Source organism: Chrysochloris asiatica, unplaced genomic scaffold, assembly GCF_000296735.1.
Source record: "Chrysochloris asiatica unplaced genomic scaffold, ChrAsi1.0 scaffold00049, whole genome shotgun sequence".
NCBI classification, from domain to species: Eukaryota; Metazoa; Chordata; class Mammalia; order Afrosoricida; family Chrysochloridae; genus Chrysochloris; species Chrysochloris asiatica.
The window spans coordinates 4,193,364-4,218,708 of record NW_006408567.1 but is presented as its reverse complement, the minus strand read 5'-3'; the positions used below and the strand labels follow the sequence as shown (position 1 = coordinate 4,218,708).

The window sequence follows — 25,345 nt, the reverse complement described above, 5'->3', positions numbered from 1 at the left end:
CACAGAATAGGTAACTAATGAATATATATTGAATGAACAAATGAACGAATGAATGAAATTATTGACTTTCTGAAACAGGCCATGTCAGTGTCTTAAATGCTTCCCCAAAATGAGGTGAACTTTACTCTAGAACAACTTCTATTCAGTATTCTTGTTTGTCTCCATTAAATTAACATTGAATTAAGCTAATCATGTTTCTATTTTAAAATTTCTAAAGATAGTCAGCATATATCTATCACTCTTTCTGATGTCCATAATCATTTCATGAGTGAGATATATGCTTGAATTCCTATCAATTCCTCTCCTTAACCCTGGTTTTGTCAGCCTTCATCCCATAGTGTAGTGTCCAGAACTGGATGTACTTACTAAGTGTGAGCTGAAGTGGGATACTAACCTCCCTTGAAGGATGGATAGTGTATGTTAGTAGCATTGTTGGAGAAAGCACTGGACCGTCAGGTCAGTTTGAACTACAAGGTCTGCGATTCAAATTCACCAGCTTCTCTTTGGAAACCCTATACAGGGTCACTATGAGTAAGAATGGAGTCAAAGGCACTTAACAAGAATAAAAACAACAACCTAGAAACTCCAGTATCTGATACCACATATAGTATACCTCACACAATTATTTGTTAAATCAATCAATAAATGAGCGTGTGCACCTTATGATATATTACAATTATTTTGCATTTGACCATAAATCTATGGTCAACTTTTTGGTTTTTTTAAAGCTGGATTTACTCAATTTAGTTTAACTCTCAAAATACATACTTAAAAAAAAAAAAAAATCTCCACCAGATGTTAATACAAAACAATAAACTGTTAAACAGAACATTCCTCCACAAAGCACTGAGAAAATTAAGCCAAAGATGATCAAATCCTGATGATTTCCCCAGAGAAGTGTCCTTGTCATTCTAAAGAGAAATAGTCTCTAAACCTACTTTGCAAAAATAGCCTATCTTCCAGTGTTCAAATGTGACAGTCAAAAGAAATTAAGTGGCACTGGGATTCTGGAAACTACTCTTTCCCCATTCTGCACATGTAAATTAAAACTATTTACAAGAGATTATCTAGGATCTGAAAAGGGAAGAAATTGCTCTCATTTCAGAGAACTGAAGGTTTCCCATTCTTCTCCTTCCCCTTCTAGTCTTTTTCTTCATCCTTTGTCAGAGTTAAGGCAAAAGCTAGTATTTTCTTTGAAATACGGTGTCAAAGAAGTCTATTCTCCATCAAGTGATGGGACAAGTCACAGTTGGAAATGTCTAAGACCTCCAAACAAGTGTACAGAAGCATCACCAAGGAGGCTCTTCTGCCACCCTCCGCACACATGAAAGGCTGCTTCTACTAGGACCAATAGGTTAGATTTGATTTGTCTTCAGGATGCAATTTACTTTCCAGCAGCACAATGCAAAGTTGAGGGAGAGGGAGAATGTTAGTGCATGTATGCATGTAAGTGAGTGTGTCTGGACCCGTGGTGGGGGGGCCAGCAGGAAATAAGGGTGGGGCTAGCGAGAAGAGGAGGAAAGCAGAGATTGAGAGAAGTGGCTCCGATCCCAGTTAACCTGCTGGAGCTCATCCTGCTGCTCAGAGCTTCTGCACCAAGCCCCCTGTACCCTCTCTCCTCCCCAGTTTGCCTTCTTTCTCCTTCTCACGCTGCACCCTCTACCTACCCCCACTCTGCATCTGACCAGAGGACGAATGACAGAGAGATTTCCACAAATTGGGGCAGCAACTTTCCTCTGTCTCTGGACTCTGAAAGCAGGAGCGCGCTGATCGTCCGCGATCTGCGGCCGATGAAGGAAGAATGGTGATGGGCTAGCTGCAGCACCGAACAGCCCAGAGCCAGCCCTCGCCACCAGCCAGCTAACGTTCCCACGCCCGCTCCCAGGATCCCGCGGCAGGGGGAGCGTGCAGGGCGCAGACCCGGAGCATCCCAGTGAGAATGAGGTGGGGAGTTGGCCTGAGCGGGTTGCAGTTCACAGGCGGGCGGCCACTGCTGTGCCAGGGCATGGATTAAGAAGCCAGGAAGATGGAGCGGTGTACAGTCGTCGCCCAGCCGGGTTTCTGGACCAGGGACACCAGCTGGACACTCGTCTATTTTCTCTGCTACATCCTTCCCCAGAGCGCCCCGCAAGTACTCAGGATCGGTGAGTGAGTCCCCGGAAGCGCCGGATACTACCGGCTCAGGGGATGTGACCGCTCCCCGTGGCCAGAGCGGGCACAGCGCGTCCCGGGCTGAGGCATCAGGCACTGGTGCGGGGGACAGTGCGCTTGAAAAGCTTCTGGAAAGGAATGCTCGCGTCACTGCTTCCCTGCATGTGAACATGGGGCTTCCCTGGGAGGTACTGTTGGCTGGGGTTTGAAGGGTTCTTGCAAGAGTGCAAGCAAGAGTGCAGGATCACCCGGACAGGCACCACCTTCGGGGAATGGGGTCAAGAGCAGCTACAGCCAGTTGATTTGAGCTCCTAGATGATTTCTCCCAGCAGCTTGGGTGGATGTCCAGTAGCGCGGATCCGCAGCCCTGATCACTGAAAACGTGGGCTGTGTAACTTGCAAGCATACCTAGATCTCAAGAGTAGAAAGCGGGGACCAACAGGGATGTGGGAATATCATGTCACCTACTATCCCTGAGCCACCACGTTTTCAATCTTAATAGGGTTCTGGAATTCCTGGTCTCCAAAGTCCGAAGGATTCAACTGAAGAGGGTCAGAATCTGGATCTGAGGTCTAGCTGAGAGCTCTTGTGGAGAGGAGAGTCATTCAGCACTTTAGTTTTTTACTTGCTCACAAATCTCCTGTGCTCATTACTGAGTATAATACAGTCAACTCCAGATCTTCTATGGGACTTTGAGGTTCTTTCTCACAGGAGGTTAAACAAAGGAAAAGACTGAACTATTGAATGTGGGAGTTCTGAGTCTTCCCTAAGAGAGAGAGAGAGAGAGAGAGAGAGAGAGAGAGAGAGAGAGAGGGAGAGAGAGAGAGAGAAGGACAGGGTTACGGAGGTATCTTTGCTAGTGTGTGGACTTATGTACAAATTCTGGTATACGAAAACACTGGACAATTAAACACTGTCTCTGGGTTGACAGACTTCTCCTCCTCCCTTAATGTTCTCCATTTCAAATGAAACCCAGTTCTTATTTCCTACTCAGTAATCCAAATTTACTCACACCTCTTCCCCAACCATTTGTGTTTCTTGGAAATGTAGTTTTAGAGAGCCACAAGTGAGATGGTGACAGCACACTGTTCTTTCAGCTTCTACATGTCCCACATTAGCAGTGAGAGGGAAGTCTTAGCCTCTGAGGGCTAACTCACACCCTTTCCAGGAACTGACAGAGTGCAAGGCACAGTGCAGAGTACTCTAATAGTAATACTCCTGGACATCTGGATAATACAATAACTTCACTAATTCTGACTTACAATTGTCTACCCAAACCAGATGCTAATGCATTGATTCTGATGCATGGCATCTCTCTTTTTAAAGATTCAGAACTTAGTTCCTGTCTCTCAACACACCCATTTTCAAGAAAAACAGAATTATAACTTTAGAGTGTGTTTTGTCTTTATATGCATGCTCTACATTTCAAGGCAAGAAAAGATCCCAAATCCTATATTTGATAACAGATTTGTGCTTTCCTCGACTATAGATAATGATAATGTGTAGTTTAATGTATATTCACAGGTAGTTTAGCCTGTTCATTAGGAGATTTCCATAGCATACTTTTACAAAAGAAAAGTAATGCTTTTAACAAAATATCCTTCACCTTAAATATAATCTAGATCTAGTGTCCTGGTTTGGGGATGCAATCAACTCTACTCCAATTAAAAAACAAAACAAAGCATTTGAACAATGCAATATAAGTGATGAACATGCATTACAATTTCCTGTACTTATTAACTTAATTGGTATTTTGGTTATGGTATTATGCTCTTACACATTTAAAAAGAGAGTTATCTAGAAATGCTACTCAATATTCCTCATCCCTCTACTACAAATTTTAAGGTAGTATTTTTCTTCTTCTTCAAGTCCTTCATAGCTAAAGGAACATAGAAGGTAGGAAAAAAGATAGAATATATTTGTTCACAGATCTGAGTATTTATCCAAACTGTAAGTAATAAGGTTTGCCCATTTAAAAATAGTTTTAAAAGTGAAAACAAACAATATGATTCCCTGACCTTAAACTATATATCCATAAGATAATGAGATTTCCTTTCCTTAAGTGGGAGCTAACATGCTCAAAGAAAAATTACATGACTGAATTTTTTTATGTGCTGTGAAAATGTTTCACTCTTTCCGGCCCTGAATGACCTGTGTTTGATCTGGGCAGACAACTGTATATACCTAAGGACCAGTGCTTATTTTTAAAATGGACAGTTCAGCACCATGGAAACCAGCCTGAGTTCAGATGAAACCAGTCTTTCTAGTTTCCTGTGTCATTCAAGTCAGGCAATGAATACAAAATATCAAAGAACTTGAGGACTAAGCAAAAGTGTGCATGAGTGTATGTGTGCATGCATGCATATGTGTATGTCTCTGTGTAAGGAAAGAAATTGAATTGTATTTCTCTTTATCTGTCATCTCTCCTTCCCAACAAATTACCAACCATGCAATCAGTCAACTAGCCAACCAGCAAGAAGTGGTTCTTGGAGGTTTCCAGTAACTGAAAACACCCTGAAGTAAATTAAGTACAGCGTAAATGCCAAGGACTTAACAGCATGCTTCTATTGAAAAGACACCCAAATGCTTGAATGAATTAATTTCTAGTCTACTTTTCTTACCAGAGTGTCTGTTTAAACTTCAGCTATTGAGAAAAGTGTTATGAAAGGTATACAACTTTAGATAAAATTGTTGCATATTAAATATTTAAGAGATTGTTGAATATGCATATATACATGGATCTAGCACATATTGTGAAGCTCTGTCAGAAGGTTTATAATCTATGCCACAGTTTAGAGATATATACCAGTAATCAATCCTAACTCATGGCAACCTCGTGTGTGTTAGAGTAGAACTGTGCTCCATAGAGTTTTCAATGACTTGTTTCTGGATATAGTTCACCAGCCCTTCTGAAGAGGCACCTCTTGTTAACAATGAGTGCATAACATAGCACCACTCAGGAACACTTAGATACATTAGGGGATGTTCTGTAACATGGACTTTCATAACTACATTCCAAACATTTCTAGCAGTTTGCCTGGAAGAGGAGTATATCTGGCTACTAAGGATATTTTCAGGACTGCTAGAATCATCCCATCCCTGGCTATCTGTATATAGCAGCTAAAAAATCTCTGTCTCTCACACACATACACAGTTACAAAACCACATATACACAAACACATGAACACACACATATATTGAGTCTGACAGTCACAGATATCTTACTCACATGGCAGCCAACTTATAACTAGTGGTTAGAACAAGGTCTAGATGAATTGAGTAAGATGGTGGCCCACTACCCATATTGACGGGAGGGGAAGGAGGAGCTCATCTGAAAATGAAATTTGGTAGGCAGCTATTTTCATCATATTTTTATCATGCATCATCTCAGCACGTAGAATCATACATATGTTGGTAAAAAAACTAAGCATAGAACTAAGATTTAAGTGTTGAGTAGCCAGGCTATCTGATACCTGCTTTGCTGTCAGAAAGCATCCGTTTAGATCCAACCTCCATGATTTATTAGATACATGTCTCAGGGAAACTTTTCCAAAGCCTCGGCTTTTGCATCTTAAAAAATGGAATTAAAAATATTAAAAACATCACAGTCTCATTGGTACATGAAATAGAGAATGAAAAGATCTCTGGAGCAGTACCTTGGTACATTTGTTGCACCTTTATTATTATTATATTATCATTTATTTCATCCATTACTCATCTGTCAGATTGTTGTACTACAGTAGCTTGAAGGTTGCTGTGATGCTGGACGTTATACAATCAGTATTTTAAATACCAGCAGGCTCACCCGTGTTTCATGGGTTACAGTGGAGGTTCCAGACTAAGACAGACTAGGAAGAAGGAGATGCAGACAACTTTGAATAGTTAGCCACTGAAACTCTTAAGAATAGCATCAAAACATTGTCAAATATAATGCTAGAAGATGAACACATTATGAACTGTTGCAGAACATTGACTAATATAGTGTTGGAAATGAATGCCTCTGGTTGGAAGGCACTCAAAATACGATTGGGAAAAGCTGCCTCCTCAAAGTAGAGTGGACCATGATGATGAGAATGGAGCAAAGATTTTTGGACCTTCATATGCTGATGAGGCACAATTCAAAATGAGCAGAAACAGCTGCAAACATCCATAATAGCAAGAACATGGGATGCATAATGTATAAATATAAGAACATTGAAAGTTGTCAAAAATGAAATGCATAAAGAATGGTATATTTGGAATTAGTGAGCTGAAATGGACTGGTACTAGCCATTTTTAATCTGACAATCATATGGTTCACTATGCAAGTACAACCAATTCAAGAGGAATGGTGTCGCATATATCTTCAAAAAGAACATTTCAAGGTCTCTCTTGTAGTACAATGATGTCTATATCCCTACAAGAAAGACTGATTAATACCACTACCATTCAAATTTATGTACTAAAACCAGGAATGATGAAATTGAAGAGTTCTACCAAATTCTTCAGTCTGAAATTGATCAAATGTGCCATCAAGATGCAGTGATAATTACTGGTGATTGGGTTGCAAAAGTTAGAAGCAAAAAAGGAAGAATCAGTAGTTGGAAAATATGACCTTAGTGACAGAAATGATGATGGAGATCATATGATAGAATTTAGCAAGACCATCAACTTACTCATTGTAAATTCCATTTTTTTAAGCAAAATAAAAGATGACTATACACATGGATCTCACCAGATGGAATACACACGAATCAAATTGGTTATATCAGTGAGAGGAGATAGTGGAGATGCTCAATCTCATCAACCAAAACACAGCCAGAGGCTGATTGTAGAGCAAACCATCAATTTCCCATCTGCAAATTCAGGGTGAAGTTGAAAATTAAAACAAGTTAAAGAGAACGAGAAAAGCAATGTTGAACATATTCCACCTGAATTTAGAGACCATCTTAAGAACAGACTTGAAGAATTAGACACTAATGACAGATTACCAGAAGTTATGAGATGACACCAAGAACATCACACAGGAGGAAAGCCAAAGATCATTAAAATGACAGGAAAGGAAAATTCTAAAAAAAGATCACATTGGATGACAGAGAGATTCTGAAACTTGTTCCCGAACATAGAGAAGATAAAGCAAATGGAAGAAGTGAAAGCTTAAAAAAGCCAAATAAAATTTTTCAAAGGGCAGCTAGAGACAATACCAAGTACTGTAAAGAAATGTGCAAAGACCTGAAGTTAGAAAACCAAAAGAAATGCACAGCATTTGTCAAGCTGAAAGAACTGAAGGAACAATTGAAGCCTCAACTTGCAATACTGAAGGATTCCGTGGGCAAAATATTGAAAACGGAAAGCTTCCAAAGAAATTGGAAAGAATACACAGATTCACTGTACCAAAAAGAAATGGTCAAACAACTTCAAGAGGCAGAAACAATAGTATAGAAGGAAAAAGTCCAAGGTGTACAGAAAACACTGGCAAAGAACAAGGTTCCAGGAATTGATGAAATACAAAATGACACCTTTCCACAAACTCATGTAGCATTTGAGACACTCATTCATCTATGCCAAGAAATTTGTAAGACAGCTACGTGGCCAACTGATTTGTGCCTCTTCCAAAGAGAGATAACACAATGGAATTCAGAAATCCCAGTACAATATCATTAATATCACATGCAAGTAAAAATGGCTGCAAGAATACATTGACAGGGGACTGCTAGAGGTTCATCCTGGATTCAGACGAGGGCATGGAACATGAGATATCATTGCTAACCTAAGATAGATCTTAGCTAAAAGCAGAGATTACCAGACAGATGTTTACCTGTGCTTTATTGACTTTGAAAATACTTTAGACTATGTAGATCATAACAAGCTATGGACAACTTAATTGTGCTCCTAAAGAATTTGTACATAAACCAAGAGACAGTTGTTTGAAGAGAACAAAGGGACACTGATTGGTTACAATCAGAAAGGGTGTGCACCATGGTTGTATTCTTTTATCATATTTATTCAATCTGTATGTTAAGAAAACAATCTGAGAAAGTGGATTATATGAAGAAGGACATGGCATCAGAATTGAAAAAAGACTCATTAACAACCTGCAATATGTAGATGATACAATCTTGCTTGCTGAAAGCAAAGAGGACTTGAAATACTGATGAAGTTCAAAGACCACAGCTTTTAGTATGAGTTGCATCTCAGTGTAAAAAATACAGGAATTCTCACCACTGGAACAATAAATAACATCATTATAAATGAAGAAAATAAGGACTTCATTTTGCTTGGATCACTATCAACACTCATGGAAGCAACAGTTAAGAAATCAAAGGACATATTGTATTGCAAAACTTTTGCTCAAGACCTCTTTAAAGTGTTCAATAGCAAAGATGTCAGTTTGAGAACTAAAATGTGCCTGAGTCAAGCGATGGTATTTTCAATAGCTTCATATTCATGTGAAAGTTGGACCATGAATAAAGAAGACCATAGAAGAATTGATGTGTTTGAGTAATGGTGTTGGAGAAGAATATTAAAAGTATCATGGGGTGCCAGAAGAACAAAGAAATCTGTGTTGGAAGAAGTATAACCAGCATGCCCCTTAGAAGTCTAGATGAATAGACGTCATCTCTCATGCTTTAGACATATCAGGTTGAGTACCTAGAGAAAGAAGAACATCATGCTTTGTAAGTTGGAAGAGCAGAGAAAAAAAATGGAGATGCCAATGAGATGGATTGGCACAGTGGCAACAGCATTGGGCTAAGGCATAGCAGCAGCTGTGAGAATGGTGGAGGACCCACCCATGTTTCAGTCTATTGTACATAGGATTGCTAGGGTTCAGAACCTACTCAATAGCATCTAACAATAGCTAACAACAACGATCCTCAAGTTCAATACAGGAAAATAAATATTACAAAAATTTATAAATTAGTGTTCAATTAGTTACATATGAATATAATTGTTCAAATAGGTTTATTTTATTAAGAGATGTACAGATGTATTTTATACAAAGCATCATGTTGGATCTAGCATCATTCTTCGAATATTTTAACCCTGAAGATCCCTAAAGTGCCTATGTTTATATTTTTGTTTGAAGGTACAAAAATCTGTAACTTTACTTTTTATGACTACATTATTTCATCAGTTTAATGTTGTTGGTGCTGTTAGGTGCAATTCATCAATACATATGAATTCCTTGTGTGGCACTGTAGGATCAGCAGTGGATAACGAACCCACCAGCTGCTTCTCAGGAACGCTATATAGAGTCACTATGAGTTGAACTGACTTAACAGCACGTAACAACAACAATATTGATGAATGGATAGATGAATGGATGGATGGATGGATGGATGGATGGATGGATGGATGGATGGATGGATGGGTGAGTGGATGGATGGATGGATAGATAGATATATGGATAAATAGGCAGATAGATGATAAATAAATAAGGAGTTCTGGTGTGGTGCTGTAGGTTAATGGGCTGGACTGCATTAGGTCAGTTTAAACTGCAAGGTCAGTGGTTCAAGTTCATCAGCCACTCCTCAGAAACCCTACATAATATTGCTATCGATCAGAACTGACTAGATGGCACTTAATAACAACGACAAGTATATATACATATATTCACCATTTGTCTGTCAGTTTGTCATACTGTAGTGGCTTGCATGTTGCTGTGATATCAGAGCTATGCTACCAGTATTTTAAAGTTGTACCCATGGTAGACAGGTTTTAGCTGACTAAGACAGACTGGGAAGAAGGAAAGGCAGACTACTTCTGAATGTTCAGTCATTGATAACCATATGAATATCAGTGGAACACTCAGATTGCACCAGACTTTGAACTTTGAAACATTATGAATAGCACCAGAATACAGTACAAATATTCTGTTGGAAGAAGTACAGCAAGAAATCTCTTTAGAAGCCAGGATGGCAAGTCCTAATCAGTGGAAATGAAATGCTACATCTTGAAGCTAGTTATTCTGACTTCAAGTTTCATACTCCTTGCATGAGTTTATGCTGTATTGTGCATAACTGTACACATACATTAGTTGTGTACACTAGACTGAAAGAACATGTAATAGAAATGAACTCTTGCTCTTAGTTATGCAAATAAAGTTAAATAAAGTTAGAGTGATACATATTTTAGTATACAAATGAACTGTTTGATGCCCCTCTATATTTTAGTCAATTAGCAAAAATAAAAGTTGGTATTATGCCTGGAATTCTCATAATTTCTACATGTGAGGAGCTTAAAGAAGAAGATTGGGGTGGGTTTGTGGGACAATTGATGGAAAATAGGGGATGGGTTGAGGGTGAGTTTCCATAGCCCCTTAATCAACTTTTGTTTTTGCTCTGATAATTACCTATCAAATCTAAAAAATATTACTCATGTCTTAAATTTCTTCACAAGAAATCTGCAAAAGGAGTGTTGAAGGAATCCAGAAAGAAGGGGATTCACATTTCTAACTGTCTTTTTCTAATCAGCTGACGCTGAAAAATCACATAATTTTATTTTTTGCCATCAATTTTGTTTATCAAAGAACAAATAATAACAGGTAATCCATAGGTTTGTTGTAAGTTGTAAAATTGTAAGTTGTTTGTTGTAAGTTGTAAGTTGACAATGCATGTAAAATGCATGGCATACAGTAGACGTGATACAGGCACTTCCTACTCTATTAATGAACAGGGTAAGAATTTTGCATATCTAATCTATTTGTCTGTACAATATGTGTGGAAAATACTCACTTGGAGATGATGAGGCACATATGAGGCCCTGTACGTTAAAAACCTATTCCTTGTGTTCAATTCAGTATCCTCAATATTTTAAATATCAGTGGATCCTTATTTGAAACACAATTATTTAATATCCTATTAAACCCATGCTCTTCAGAATGTGTTAGAGGAAGCAATGACCAGCAAAGCCATTAAAATTTAAATAAAGCTTTAAGGTAGATTAAGATATTTAGTTACTTATTCCTCTCTATTATTCAGATAGTATTTAGAAAACGTCATTACATATTGTAAAGGTGTACATTATTATAAGCTTAAAATACGGGATGTGAGGACATTTTCCTGAATTTATTTTAATTACATTGGATATTTTAGCATTTTTAAAAAATAGAAACATTATGTTAGATTATATTTTTTGGGAAGATAATTTGTGCTAAAATTAAGGTCTGTCAATATTTAAAGTTCGATCTATTATTTTATTTATAAATGCATATCAGAATTTTTCAAAGATAAATTTTCACATAGAAATGGACATAAAAATTATAAAAAATGCATTTTAATTTTACAGACTCCATGAATTTTTTGTCTTGATTTATTACTGAAACCTTTTGAGTAATTGTCTCATGCCACTTGGAACATAGTTGTACTCTCATTTTATTCTTACTGAAAATTTAAGGTTTTCTTCAGTATTTTTAACATAACATTATATTAGCATATTTATGAATTCCCAGATAAGATTAGTTACAAATTGGGGTTAAGAAGCAACGGCATTGACTAAATGAAAAGCAAACTCCTATGGACCACAAATCAATCTCACAATCTTCCCACAACAGCTTGCAATTGCTTTCTTTTAACTATCTAAATCCTTTATTTTATTTTTTTGTGTGTGCAATAGTTGACTAAATAAACCTGAAGGATTAGCTCATTTTGCATAGTTGCTGAATCATAAGCCAAGTGCTAAACTGATAAAATACAAATACAGAATTAAATAACAGAAAAGCCTGTCAACAGTCCTTACAATTACTATTGGATAATGTTTTAAAGGATGATAAGCAATTAAGGATTTTTATGTATTAGCATGCTTTAACCTTGTCTTTAATTAATAATCGAAATCCTGTTGATTAATAATTTTCATCATTAAACACTAGCCATCAATTTGGAGATTTGTGGTTCATTGCAGTCTACTATTTCCCTTAAAAAATTATATAAGTATGCTAAACTGACACTGGAGTCATCTGAAAGGCCTCCTAATGGCAGAAGCCAAAACAAGTATTAAAAATAAAGGTATCATATAGTAAACACCCATAAATGCATACTGCTATAAATTAGTAAAATTGTAAGTAAGTAAACAAACAAATAGATAAATGAGGAGGTAGAAACAAATCTCCTAATAGAAAAGCCAGGTGATCAAAGTCAATATCAACAGTAACAAGTCACGCGGATATTATGAACCCTTTGTATGAAGTGATGAACATGGCACTTTACTTCTATGGTCTTTCTTCTCAAAGCCTAGAATCCCAATTTAATTACTATAAAAAATTTCAGACAAATTCCAATATGCAACCATTATACAAAATCGCTAACAAATATTCTTCAAAACTGTTGTGGTCACTAAAAACAAGGAAAGACTGAGAAAATGTCATAGTCCAGGAAGCATAGGAGGTTTGATAAATAAATATAATATCCTGCCTGAATGGTACTTTGGAAAATAAAAAGGATATTAGGTAAATATGGATAATACCTGAAGAATGATACGTGTTAGCTAATAAAAATATTTCAATATTGGTGCATTCAATATAATAAATACACCATAAACAACATTCTTATCAACGGAGAAAAGACTGAAGTTGTCAAGGACTTCATTCTTCTTGGATCAACTATCAACACTCACGGAAATCAAAAGACATATTGCATTAGGCAAATCTGTTGCACAAGACCTTTTTAAAGTGTTGAAGAGCAAAGATTGCCGATTAAGGTGCACCTGACCCAAGCCATGGTATTTTCAATAACCTCATATGCGTGCGAAAGCTAGACATTGAATAAGGAAGACTGTAGAAGAATTGATGCTTTTGAGTTATGGTGTTGAAGGAGAATATTGAAGGTACCATGGGCTGTCAAAAGAACAAACAGATCCATGTTAGAAGAAGTGCTGCCAGAATGCTCCTTGGAGGCCAGGATGGCCACTCTTCAGTCTCTCATACTTCGGACATATTTTCAGGAGGGACCAGCGCTAGAGAAGGATATCATGTTTGGTAAGGTGGAGGGTCAGAGAAAAGGAGGAAGACCCCAGCGAGATGGATTGGCCAAGTGGCAGCATCAGTGGGCTCAAGTGTGGCAACAATAGTGAGGTTGGCCCAGGATCAGGCAATGTTTTGTTCTGCTGTGCATAAGATCGCTATGAGCCGGTACCGACACAATGGCACCTAACAACAACATACTAATGGAGGCCTAGTGTGGCTCTGTGGGCTTATATGTTGGACTGCAAAGTCAGTTTGAACCACAAGGTCGACAGTTCAAGCTCACCAGCTGCTCCTCGAAAACCCTATACGGGGTCACTATGAGTCAGAACTGACTCAGCGTCACTTAGCAACAACAAAAATATACATAAAGATAGAAAGATGTCATTGAGTCATCTCTGTACAACAGGCAACTTTATGGACAACAGAACAATAAGTTGTCTGATTCTGCATCAGCCTCATTATTGCAAGAATATTTGAGCCTCTCGTTGTAGCTATTGTGCCAATGTATCAAAGGAGCTCTGGTAGCGTAGTGGTTACGAATCGGGCTGCAAACCTTAAGGCCAGCAGTTCGAAACTACCAGCTGTTCCGCGGGAGAAAGATGAGGCATTCTGCTCCCGTAAAGATTTACAGCCTCGGAAACCCTCAGGGTCGCTATGGGTCGGAAACGACTCGACGGCACTTAACAACAACAACAACAAATCTCATTGAGAGTGTCTCTAGTTCTCAGTGGCTGGCTTCTTCTCCCCAAACATGATGTCTTCCTCTCTCACTTGTTCCCCCTTGATAATGTGTCCAACACAAGTGAGTTGGACAATGTTCGTTGTGAGCTACAGGGTTTTCATTGACTACTTTTCAGATGCAAATTTCCAGGCTACTCTTCCTTGTCTTAGTCTGGAAGATCTGCTGAAACATGTCTGCCATTACTGATCTGTTGTGAGCAGTTCCACATGTTTTTCACCACATCAAATTGTCAGACTGAAAAATGGAAAAGAGGCTTTGATTCTGTAGGAAGGCGCTGTGGGATTGGATGAGAGATAGATGTCAGTCATTCCGAGAAGCAGAATCTTTGATGTACTAAAAAACATGTGAAATTATTGACTAACTATAGATTAGTAAGAAAGCACAAGTAATCCATGCTTACCTTACTTATTGGTTAATCTGACACCATGGGTGACACGCCTGGTATTTGAAATACTAATGGCAGAGCTTCTAGCATCATGTTTTTGTTGTTGTTAAGTGCCACGGAGTTGGTTCCATCTCATAGTGACCCTGTATAGGATTTTCAAGGAGCAGCAGGTAAGTTTGAACCACTGACCTTATGGCTCAATGGGACCTTGAGGTCAATTGCTTGTCCTACAGCCATATATCATAGCACACAATCCACCAAAGTAAGACAACCTGACCTATGAATGGTGGCCATACTACTATTGTTGCTAAGTGTCATCCAGTCAGTTCTGACTCATATGGTGCTGGTTATGTGCCGTGGAATCAGTTTCAACTCATAGCGACCCTGTACAGGGTTTCCGAGGCTATAATTCTTTACAGGAGCAGAAAGCCTCCTCTTTCTCCTGCAGAACAGCTGGTAGTTTGGAACTGCTGACCTTGTGGTTCGCAGCCCGATTCGTAACCACTACACTACCAGAGCTCCTTCTGATTCATATAGACCCTATATATAGGGTTCCTGAGGAGCAGCTGGTGGGGTTGAAAGGCCAACCTTATGATTTACAGTCCAGTGTTGATCCTGCAACACCACTATGTTATGTTAATAATAAGAGAAACTAAATGTAGTATATATGGGAATTCTCTGTATTATCTGCTCAGCTTTTCTGTAAATATAAAACTGTTCTAAAAATTAAGTCTATTAACAGTAATCAACCAATATCAAGATTTCTTCTGCTGTTATTACTCTTACCTACTCAGCAGTGCAAAAGGGTTTGTGATGAATTGTATTAAAGGAAATACAAGGCAAAATTGCTGTGGATTCTGTACAGTATGCTATATAGATCATTTTTAAAAGAGTATCATTAAAACAAAGAAAACAGCATTTAATGCTGGAAAATGGTTAAAGGAATAAACCTTATTTAAGAATCATTGTTGTTGCTGTGTGCCGTGAAGTCAGTTGCAACTCATAGAGACCCTGTACAGGGTTTCTGATCCTGTAAATCTTTATGGGAGCAGAGAGTCTCATCTTTCTCCCGTGGAACAGCTGGTAGTTTCAAACTGCTGACCCTGAGGTTCGCAGCCCGATTCGTAACTACTGTGCTATCAGAGCTCCTTATTTAAGAATAGGTATGGATAAAATATGATGGCTGTATGGCTTCCTCAAGAGTTCTGTGATGAGTTTATAGAAAATCAAGACATTAGCTGCTTCTATCCATTAGATTCTAGGTTTTTAACTATTATATGCTTTTGTTTAAGTATAATTTAACTTTGAATATTGATTCAAGTATCATAACATACTCTATCTGGGGCATTAAATGCAGATGTCTTTGAATGAATCCTTATAGTAAACTATGCATGGATTCCTTTTCTTAGCAAAACTGTCTAAATATGCCTTTAAAAAAAAAATCAATAATTCCCAGAGCCAATACAGTTCTTTATAATTTGAAAGAATGGTGAAAATCAGTGCCTTCCTTTCCCATTATAGGAGCTCTATTATAAATTATAAGTGATTTATGTTTTGTTTTCTTTTTTTAATTTTGAACTATTAAAATGTTGGTTTACATATCTGGCTACTCCATAAACAGAGGTTGCATTCTTATGACCTGCTTATGTACATTTTATATAAGATGCTATTGTCTCTCATTGTCTAAAATTGGATTAGTCAGATAGAGTCATCTTTCAAGTCTAAAAACAATATTTGCCTTTTGAATCCTGGACAGTGTATGTACCTTTGTTCTCAGAATATATTTGAACCCTAAGGCTATTTCTACACCTGTCTACTGAATTGGCAAGAGCCTTTATAAATGATTGTGAGTCATCTACATGTTCAATAGGAGGGAATGGATAAGAAAAGAAGAATAGTATAGAAAAGAATCCATCAAGGAATGACGGATCCATTAAACATGATCTATATGATAAACTTTATGTATTTGGTTGGAAATGCTCAGAAAATAGTATCAAGTTAAGAAATTAGAATATAATTTTATACTTTGCTTTGGGAGTATATATAACTCACACTTACATATAGAAATGAGTGAAAGGCAATGCTAAGGGGAAGCCAGTCTATTCTGTTATGATGGTTAGATTGTGGGTGAAATTTTGCTTACATTTTTAATATTATGAATGTTCTTACAATTAAAAAGTACTGATTAAAATTGCCAGTCTGTAGATTGTACTTTCACTGTAACAATGGTCTATGTGTATGTCTTACTTTCCTAGTGCTTCTGCAACAGAAATCATACAAATGGTGATTTTAAAGAATGCACAAATATTTTCTTAAAGTTATATTGTTGTTAGATTCTGTTGAGTCATTACAGATCTATAGAAACCCCATGTACAACAGAACAAAACATTGCCTTATCCTCTGCCATCCTCAAAATTGTTGCTCTGTTTGAGCACATTGTTGCAGACACTATGTCAATCCATCTCATTAAGAGTTTTCCTCTTATTCACCTACCCTCAACTTTGCCAAGCATGATGTCCATCCATCTCGAGGGTCTGGTCCCTCCTGATGACATGTTCAAAGTATATGTGACAAAGTCTTGCTATCCTCAGTGCCACGTAGCATTCTAGCTGCTTTTTTTGTTAATGCGCTGGACTGCAAAGTTGGTTTGAACCAAAAGGTCGACATTTCAAGCTCATCAGCTGCTCCTTGGAAACCTTATACAGGTTACTATGGGTCAGAACCAACTAGATGACACTCAACAACAACTACAATGGTATATTTGATCATCTTCACCAACACAATCATTCAAAGATATTAATTCTTCAGTCTTCCTTATTCATTTTCAAGCTTTTGCATGTATATGAGGCAATTTAAAATGTTGTTTTCAAAGTGACATCTTTGAAGAGGTCTTTTGCATCGGATTTGCCTAGAGCTGCTTTATGGGCATTGATTATGGATCCAAGTAAAACGAAATCCTCATAAACTTTTATCTTATCTCCATTTATCTGATGTTGCTTATTGGTCCCATTGTGAAGATTATTTTCTTCTTTATGTTGAGGTGAAATACATATAAAAAACTATAGCCTTCAATCTTCATCAGTAAATACTTCAAGTCCTTTTTACTTTTAGCAAACAAGGTTGTATCATCTGCATATTGCAGGTTGTTAATGAGTCTTCATTCAATCTTGCTGCCACATTCTTCAGATTATTTGCTTCTCAAATTATTTTCTAAGAATGCATATTGAGTTACTGTGGCAGAAGGTTACAATCCTGATACTCACCTTTCCTATTTAGGACAATTACGGGGGCTAGAAGTATGAATTCAGTGTCCTCGCTCTAAAGGAAAGTTCTCTTTCTCTTTGTCGACTTGGGGGCAAAGCCTGTCTCATCTTTTATTCCTTAGTTCTCTGGTGATCTCCACATGACATCCATCTTCCACCCATTTCGACTTTCTTGCCACTCTATGTGTTTATGCCGTTCTTTTACATTTCAAACGTGATTAAGCTTAAGACATACCATACACTGATATGGCTTCAATACATAATTAAGAAAATCTTAATCCTAAATGACATCACATCCAGTGCATCAGAATTAGGATCCCAAGACATATTTGGGGAGTGGGTGTGTGAAACACAATTCAAGTCACAACAATGAGGTTTGGTGTAGTGAAAAGTACACTAGAATACAAGTATTCCCAACTGCAGTTACTCTGACCATGCTATTTAACCTTTTAGTGGTTCCATTTGTCAGAGTAAGCTGGTGGTGAACAGGTTCATGGGTGCACCAGCTAATACTTTCAGATCTTCAACTTCCTCTTCAGAGTTCAGTCTACCTTATTGTCATTTCAGATGAATTCAGATGCTTCATGAAGACATGTGACTCCATTGTATTTTGTATTTACAGCTATACCATCAAGTGTGCGGAAAGGGAACTTTCTTCATTTTGATATCACTGAACTTAAGAAGACACACAAACTCCTCTTGCTATTGGCATCACACCAAGGCTTCACTTTAACTTTAAAATGTAGATCTTCAGAAATTACTCTGCCCTCTCTGTTGTCATTTAAGAGCTCTGCTTTTAAGGGAGAGACATCTGTTGTCGGTACTCAAGGACATGCACTGTGATGTACCTCATCTGACTGACCTGGTATCAGTCTCTAATTCCGTGCATTGTCTATACACATCACTAGTGCTGCTGGCCCTTTGAGACTCAGCCATATTCCACATCTGCTCTTTACTCAGCACTGCATCAATGTGCAATCTGTGACCAACATACTAGCATCCAGTTCCAAGTATGGCTCCAGTTATGTCATCAAGTCCTCCCATCTAAGAAGACAATGCCTCCATCTTGGCATTCTACAGGCATTCTGCGTGGTTAAGTGTACATCATGGCACTGTTCACAATCAGAGTACCAATTGGATGTGGACATAAGCCTCCTCAACTCGAAGGTATCCAATTCTTCTCCAACCTTAACTACAGGGTTAAAAATAGTAGGAGAGGGGAAAATGCAGCTGGATTCTTATCACACATTTATCTACCTACTGAAGTTCAGACTATGTAAAGCAAGGCGTTTTAAATGAATGCAACATTAACAAATATTTTTTTTATCTGCTTTCTGTTTTCTGGTATGGAAAGCCAGGCATTAAAGATGAATCCTTCTCTTTAGACTTTAAATATATACATAAATATGTGATATAAAGTAGCTTCAAAAAGATCATGGAAAAGTCCATTATATCTTAATCCTATAGTTCCATGAACTTTTCAAGTACGCTTTGTGTGTTTTATTTATATAATTGTATATTTTATATAATACAATATATTATATAAATTATATTTTCTAAGCCTGACATATACCATTATTTATTCATGTTATCTTTTTCTATAAAATATTTTATATTAATTTTCATAGTTATTACATATATTGTATGCTACAAAACACTATTATTAGATATATATGATTACAATATATAATGTATATAACATAAAAGTATGTAATATGCTAAGAAAATATACTACATGAATGGATAGGTAGTCCCCACCTTATGAAATATTCAAGGTTAAAATGAACCACACCTAATACATTATTTTTTGCTACTTTCTTTTTAATACATTCTTTTTTGTTTTGGGGATACTTTTTATTTTATCATTGTTGTCATTGTTGCTGTTGTGAGGTGCCTTCGAGTCAGTACCAACTCATGGTGACCCTATGACCAACAAAACAAAACACTGCCAGGTCCTGGGCCAACCTCACAATCTTAGTTCCACCTGAACCCATCTCTGCCACCACAGTGCTAATCCATCTCCTTGGGGGTCTTCCTCTTTTTATCCAATCCTCCACTTTACCAAGCATGATATGCTTCTCCAGGGACTGGTCCCTCCTGATAATAAGTCAGAAGTATGAGAGATGAAGCTTGGCCATCATGGCTTCCAAGGAGCACTCTGGCTGTACTTCTTCAAACACAGATTTGGTTGTTCTTTTGGCAGTCCATGATACTTCAAATGTTTCCTCCAATACTATAACTCAAATGCATAAATTCTTCTGTGATCTTTCTTATTCACTGTCCAACTTCCACATACATATGAGGTTATTGAAAACACCATGGCTTGAGTCAGGTACAATTTAGTCCTCAAACTGACATCTTTGCTCTTCGACACTTTAAAATGGTCTTGTGCAGCAATACGTTGTTTGATTTCTTGACTGCTGCTTCCATGAGTGTTAATGGTTGATCTGAGCAAATAAAATCGTTGACAACTTCAATTATTTCTCCATTTATATGGATGTTGTTCATTGGTCCAGTGGTGAGAATTTTTGTTTACTTTGCATTGAGATGCAACCACGTTGAAGACTGTTTTCTTTGATCTTCATCAGAAAGTATTTTAAGTCCTCTTCACTTTCAGCAAGCGAGGGTGTATGTATCATCTGCATATTTCAGGTTGTTGATGAGTCTTCCTCAATCCTGATGTCATGTTTTTCTCCATATAATCCAGCTTCTTGGATTATTTGTTCAACATACAGATTGAATAAATATGGCAAAAGAATATAACCCTGGTACACATCTTGCCCAATTTTAGGCTATTTGGCAGTCCCTTGTTCTGTTAATTCACATGCCTCTTGGTCTATGTATAGGTTTCTCATGAGTACAATTAAGTATTCCAGAATACTCATACTTTGCAATGTTGGTCATAACTTGTCATGATCCACACAATCAAAAGCCTTTGTGTAGTCAATAAAGCACAGGCTCAACATCTGTCTGGTATTCCCTGCTTTCAGCCAAGATCAATCTGACATCAGAAACAATGTCCCTCATTCCACATCCTCTTCAGAAACTGGTTTGAACCTTTGGAAAGTCTATGTCAATATATGTTTTCAGCTGTTTCTATATTACCTTTAGTAAAACTTTACTTACAATATCTAAGATATTGTCAGATGATTTTCACATTCCATTGGATCACATCTCTTTGGAATGGGCAGAAATATGGATCTCTTCTAGTCAGTTGGCCAGGAAATTGTCTTCCAAATTTCTTGGCATAGATAAGTGAGTGTCTCCAGGGCTGCATCAATTTATTGAAACATTTCAATTTATTTTTCATGAATTCCCAGTGCCTTTTAATTGTCAATGTCTTCAATGCACCTTGGTGTATTCCTTCATGATCACTGGCTCTTGGTCATATGCTACCTCTTGAAATGATTAAATTTTCTTTTCAGCTCTTTTGCCTCCTCATTTTTTTCCCACACTTTAGCATCTGTGTTGGATAACAAGTGCCAGAGTCTCTTTTGACTTTCAATTTTTGTCTCTTTATTTTTCGTCTTATCATTTGTTTGAGATGATTTTTTTGTTTTTTTCCTGTTTGATGTTCTTAATGCCATCCTGCTACTCTTTTGGTCTTCTGTCATTAGTGTCTAATGCATCAAATCTGTTCTTGAAATGGTCTCTAAATTCAGGTGGAATATGTTCAAGGTCAGATTTTGGCTCCTGTGGACTTGTTTTAACTTTCTTCAGCTTCAGCCTGGATTACTTGAAAATTTGATATTCTGTTCCACAGTCTGCCCGTGGTCTTGTTTTGACTGATGATATTGAGCTGTACATATATAAACCCATATGTTAGAATGTACATTTATATTATTTTCTGTAATGTATTTATTCTATCCAAGAAGATATTATATTCAAAGCTATAATAGCATTTTGATTAGTAAGGAAAGGACAATATCTGTGACTGTTTAGTGGTGAGAGGAAAAGGTAAAGTCACAGAAGAACACAGGAATAACACAGACTAAGGGACTGAATATGTTTCCAGCAAATCCTTATATTACAACTGTTTTGAAACATCTGTTCTGTGGACAACTAGATCCTTATTGATCAAATTGAACAGCATGAGACATCTAAGACCCCATTAATATGAAAGTATTGATGATATTTGCCTACATCTATGCAATGTTTAGAGTCCTGTTGTGGCACTGTAAGATAAACATTGGACTATTAACCAGAAGGTTGGTGGTTTAAGCCCACCAGCTTCTCCTAGAAAACCCTATACATGGTTGCTGTGAGTCAGAATTGAGCCTATGACACTTGACAACACAACTATGGAGCATTTGTCAGAAAATTGTTGTTGTTGTTGTTAAGTGCTATCGAGTCAATTACGATCCAAGGTGATCCTGTTTAGGGTTTCTGAGGAGCAGCTGATGGGTTTGGACCACCGACCTTCTGGTTGACAGTCCAGTGTTGATCCTACAGCACTGCACTAGGAGTCAGATAATTAGTCACTATTAAGTATTAAGAAAATACCTTACAATACAGTAGAACCCTGAACAATGTGGGAGTTACAGGCACCTACCTTCTGTCAAAAATCTGCATATAATTTACTATTGAGTGTTCAATAGTATGGTTTGAATTGCCATGGCCCACTTATAGACGGATATTTTGGTGAATGAGGTCACATGCGCTGAGTATATGCTTAAAACACTATGTGACATTAATCATCGCTACAAAAGTAGTCCATCACTCCAGTTACTGCTCACGTGGACATCACTTCAGATTTTAAGTAGATAGTTTCAACACTTGAGTTCACCTCAATAGCAACTGAAAAATTATCTCTGTATAAGTGGGCCTGCACAGCTTAAACATGAGTTGTTCAAGGGTCAACTGTAGTAGATTACAGGCATGTGTTACGTACTGCCCACTATATGTTCAGTGAAATAGGAATTTATGTAATTTGGATGCTGTACAAAAAGCATGTATTATATACAAGCAATTCCTGTATTATGAATGAGGCTCTTTCCTAATTATAATATTATTTAAGTCAAATTTGTACATAAATTGGAATATTCAGGTTCAGCTCATATCTGATAACAGTTAGTCACATGTTTGTCTTGGCATGTAGTATAGAGTGTACCTTTCTATGTGTTAAAACATTAAAGTAACATTTCTAGATACACTAAATAATTTTAACATAATATTAGTATAATAATAATAATGATAATGATAGTAATGTTTTGATGCATGTCACATAGTAGTACCCATTGGTCATTATGAACATTTCACGTTTTTAATATAATAAGCTTTACATGGGTTGGGGGCATGGACGTATGGGCAGTCAGATGTCCAAAAAAATGTAATATTGTACATGACCATATTAACAAATACAATTGAATAGTTACAAATCCTCATTCATTATTAGTTTAAAATATGAAAAATAGTTTGCTAGGAACTATATACAGTTAAATGCTAAATAAATAAGAATGAAAGCTGGAAGTTCCTTTCAACGTTATGAAGAGCAGCTTTACAATTTTCAAAGATTCTTAAGTCTAACTTATTTATTTGATATATATAAAAAAATGATGCTCAGGAACTAAATTGGTACAGATATTCAGTAATAAGTACTGCTAATATTAAAATTCAGATATTTATTCTGAAATCCATGGGAGACATCAATATAGAAATTTAGCCAGAAAAGTGAAAGTATACATATTTTTATTGAACTTTATATTATCTTGGCATTTCTGATTAACTTATCTTATGGTTACTTGAATGTGAAGGAGTTGTTATACCTACAGGGAATCTTAGAGAAAAACATAGCAATTTAAAAGGAGGGGAATATAGCATAAAAATTTAGAATAATCACTAGGACTGACTATATATATATATATGTTTTATTGTGAATTATGTGATAGTTTACATGGGAGAACATTAGTTTTACATTCATTCTATCGTATATTGTTTCATTGTCATGGTTACAATCCCCTCCATGCATCATCAACCAATCAAAGGGTATACACTACAAGCCTGCACCCCGGTCGTCAGCACACAGCCCCTCTCCCTCTATGGATCTAAAGTCCCCAGCTGCTCCAGTATCCAGTCTGTCTAGGCAGGGCTGATGAAATGAAATGCAGATAGGTTTCTTGTGATACAGTCATGAATTATTGTTATCAGGACTGATTGTGAGGGTTGGAAATGTAAAGGTAGATGTTTTATAGCAAGGAGGGGAGTGATTAACTTTTCAGTCTAAGAATGGAGGTCCCTGGGACCACATCAATGGAGAAGAGCAGAGAGCAGGACCCTACCCAGAGAAGCAGTGATGACTGAGATGGAGGCAGACACAATGACATTATAATTTTAGTAACCATAGTAGAGTTATCCTTCATTTGGCTAAGCACACATGACTATGAGGGAAGAACACAAAAGGAGTAGCATCTACCTCCCATTTAGTGAAAATGTCATCAAAATCAGAAAGACAAATCTCAGTGTAGAACTTCAGCATTCATAATTCTATCTGCATATCATATATAAAAAATGGGTGAAATTAAAAATTAATGTGATTCTTATAAAAAACATAATTAGTGAACAATTCCTGGAGAGAATGCTAAAAACGTATTGGCTGTATTATCCTTGAAGTCGATACTTACTTTTGCTTCATATGAGATAATCATTTACACTGCCTTCTGGAATCTGTGAATAATATTTGACCTCTTCTACTCCCTTCAGAGGATGAAGTTTTAATTTATGGTTTTGCAACCTATCCATCATTTGTCCATTCATTTATTCATTCTTACATTTATAAATTTTCCCGTTCTAAAATATTTTAAAGACTTACAGAAATACATATATTATAACAAGATACAGATAAAAATAAACAGAAATGGAGGGAAAGGTGAAATAAGATAAAGTTAAGGCTGACACCCCTGGAAAGACGCCAAAATAAAATCTGTGTCAAATTTCCTGAAGTTAAAACAGGGAAACAGACAAATTACAAAAGTTCAGAAGATATGATTGCTTCAGAGAATTACAGGTATTTGTAGGCTACAAACCATAGAAAACAGTCACCTTTTGAGTCTTGATGGAGAGAAATGATGTGATGGTGTAGAAAATATCCCTCTGATGAAATCAGTAGCAGGTTCCATATGGTTGTTTCTTGTAAAGTTGCTCAGTCAACACTATGCCAAGAAACCAAGTAGTAATAAGAATAGTCCTACAAAAGTCAAAGGAAAAACATTCTGGTATGAAACTCTACAGTGATTTGTCTTGATCTAAGAACAAACTCTATATAATACCTAGTAGAATGGATAGACAGCATATCATCTTAGACTAGTCTGGCATTATTGTTTCTGGAACATAAGATTTATTGAAGGTGAGCAGCAGAACTAGGGTTGTGATGAGGAAAGTGTCTATTTCTGAATAAAGGTAGATCTATAAGCCTTGATGTAAGGATAAGGTCATTGTAAGAAATTAAGACACCCAAACCAGATACCTCCTTGAACAGACCACCTCAGGCAGGACCAATATTTTATTCAAAAAGCCCTTTAAAGCCACCACAATAAATGGACAGATAGGTCTGACTCAGGTTCCTACACTGGAGAACAGGGCTGCAATAGTTTAGATGTTGTCAAACATTTACCATAGCCACTGAGAGTTCAAGGAAGAATTTAGCCATTTTTGTTTTTCTTAATAAAGTTCTTTTGAACATTTAATTCAAATGATTTTCAGCATATTCTGCCTAACATAGTGATTTCAGTTTCAGAGAAGTTGATCTTAAGGCCTTCTTTGTTATCAGTGGCCATAAAATAGGAGTCATAACCTCATCATTTTCCAGTGACATCACCCTTCATGAACACATTCACACATATATAGTCCTGGTGTGCTGTTGTAGGATA

General features: G+C 37.0%; 1 protein-coding gene across 1 annotated transcript in view; it reads left to right on the top strand.

Annotated features, from left to right (window-relative positions):
- The first annotated feature begins 1,902 nt into the window (after positions 1-1,902).
- Positions 1,903-25,345, top strand: part of GRIK1 (glutamate receptor, ionotropic, kainate 1) — an 828,690-nt gene continuing 805,247 nt past the window's right edge. The window contains exon 1 of the mRNA XM_006862518.1: positions 1,903-2,144. Within this exon, the coding sequence (XP_006862580.1) occupies positions 2,027-2,144 (118 nt within the window). The 5' untranslated portion in view covers positions 1,903-2,026. The remainder of the gene's footprint in view (positions 2,145-25,345) is intronic.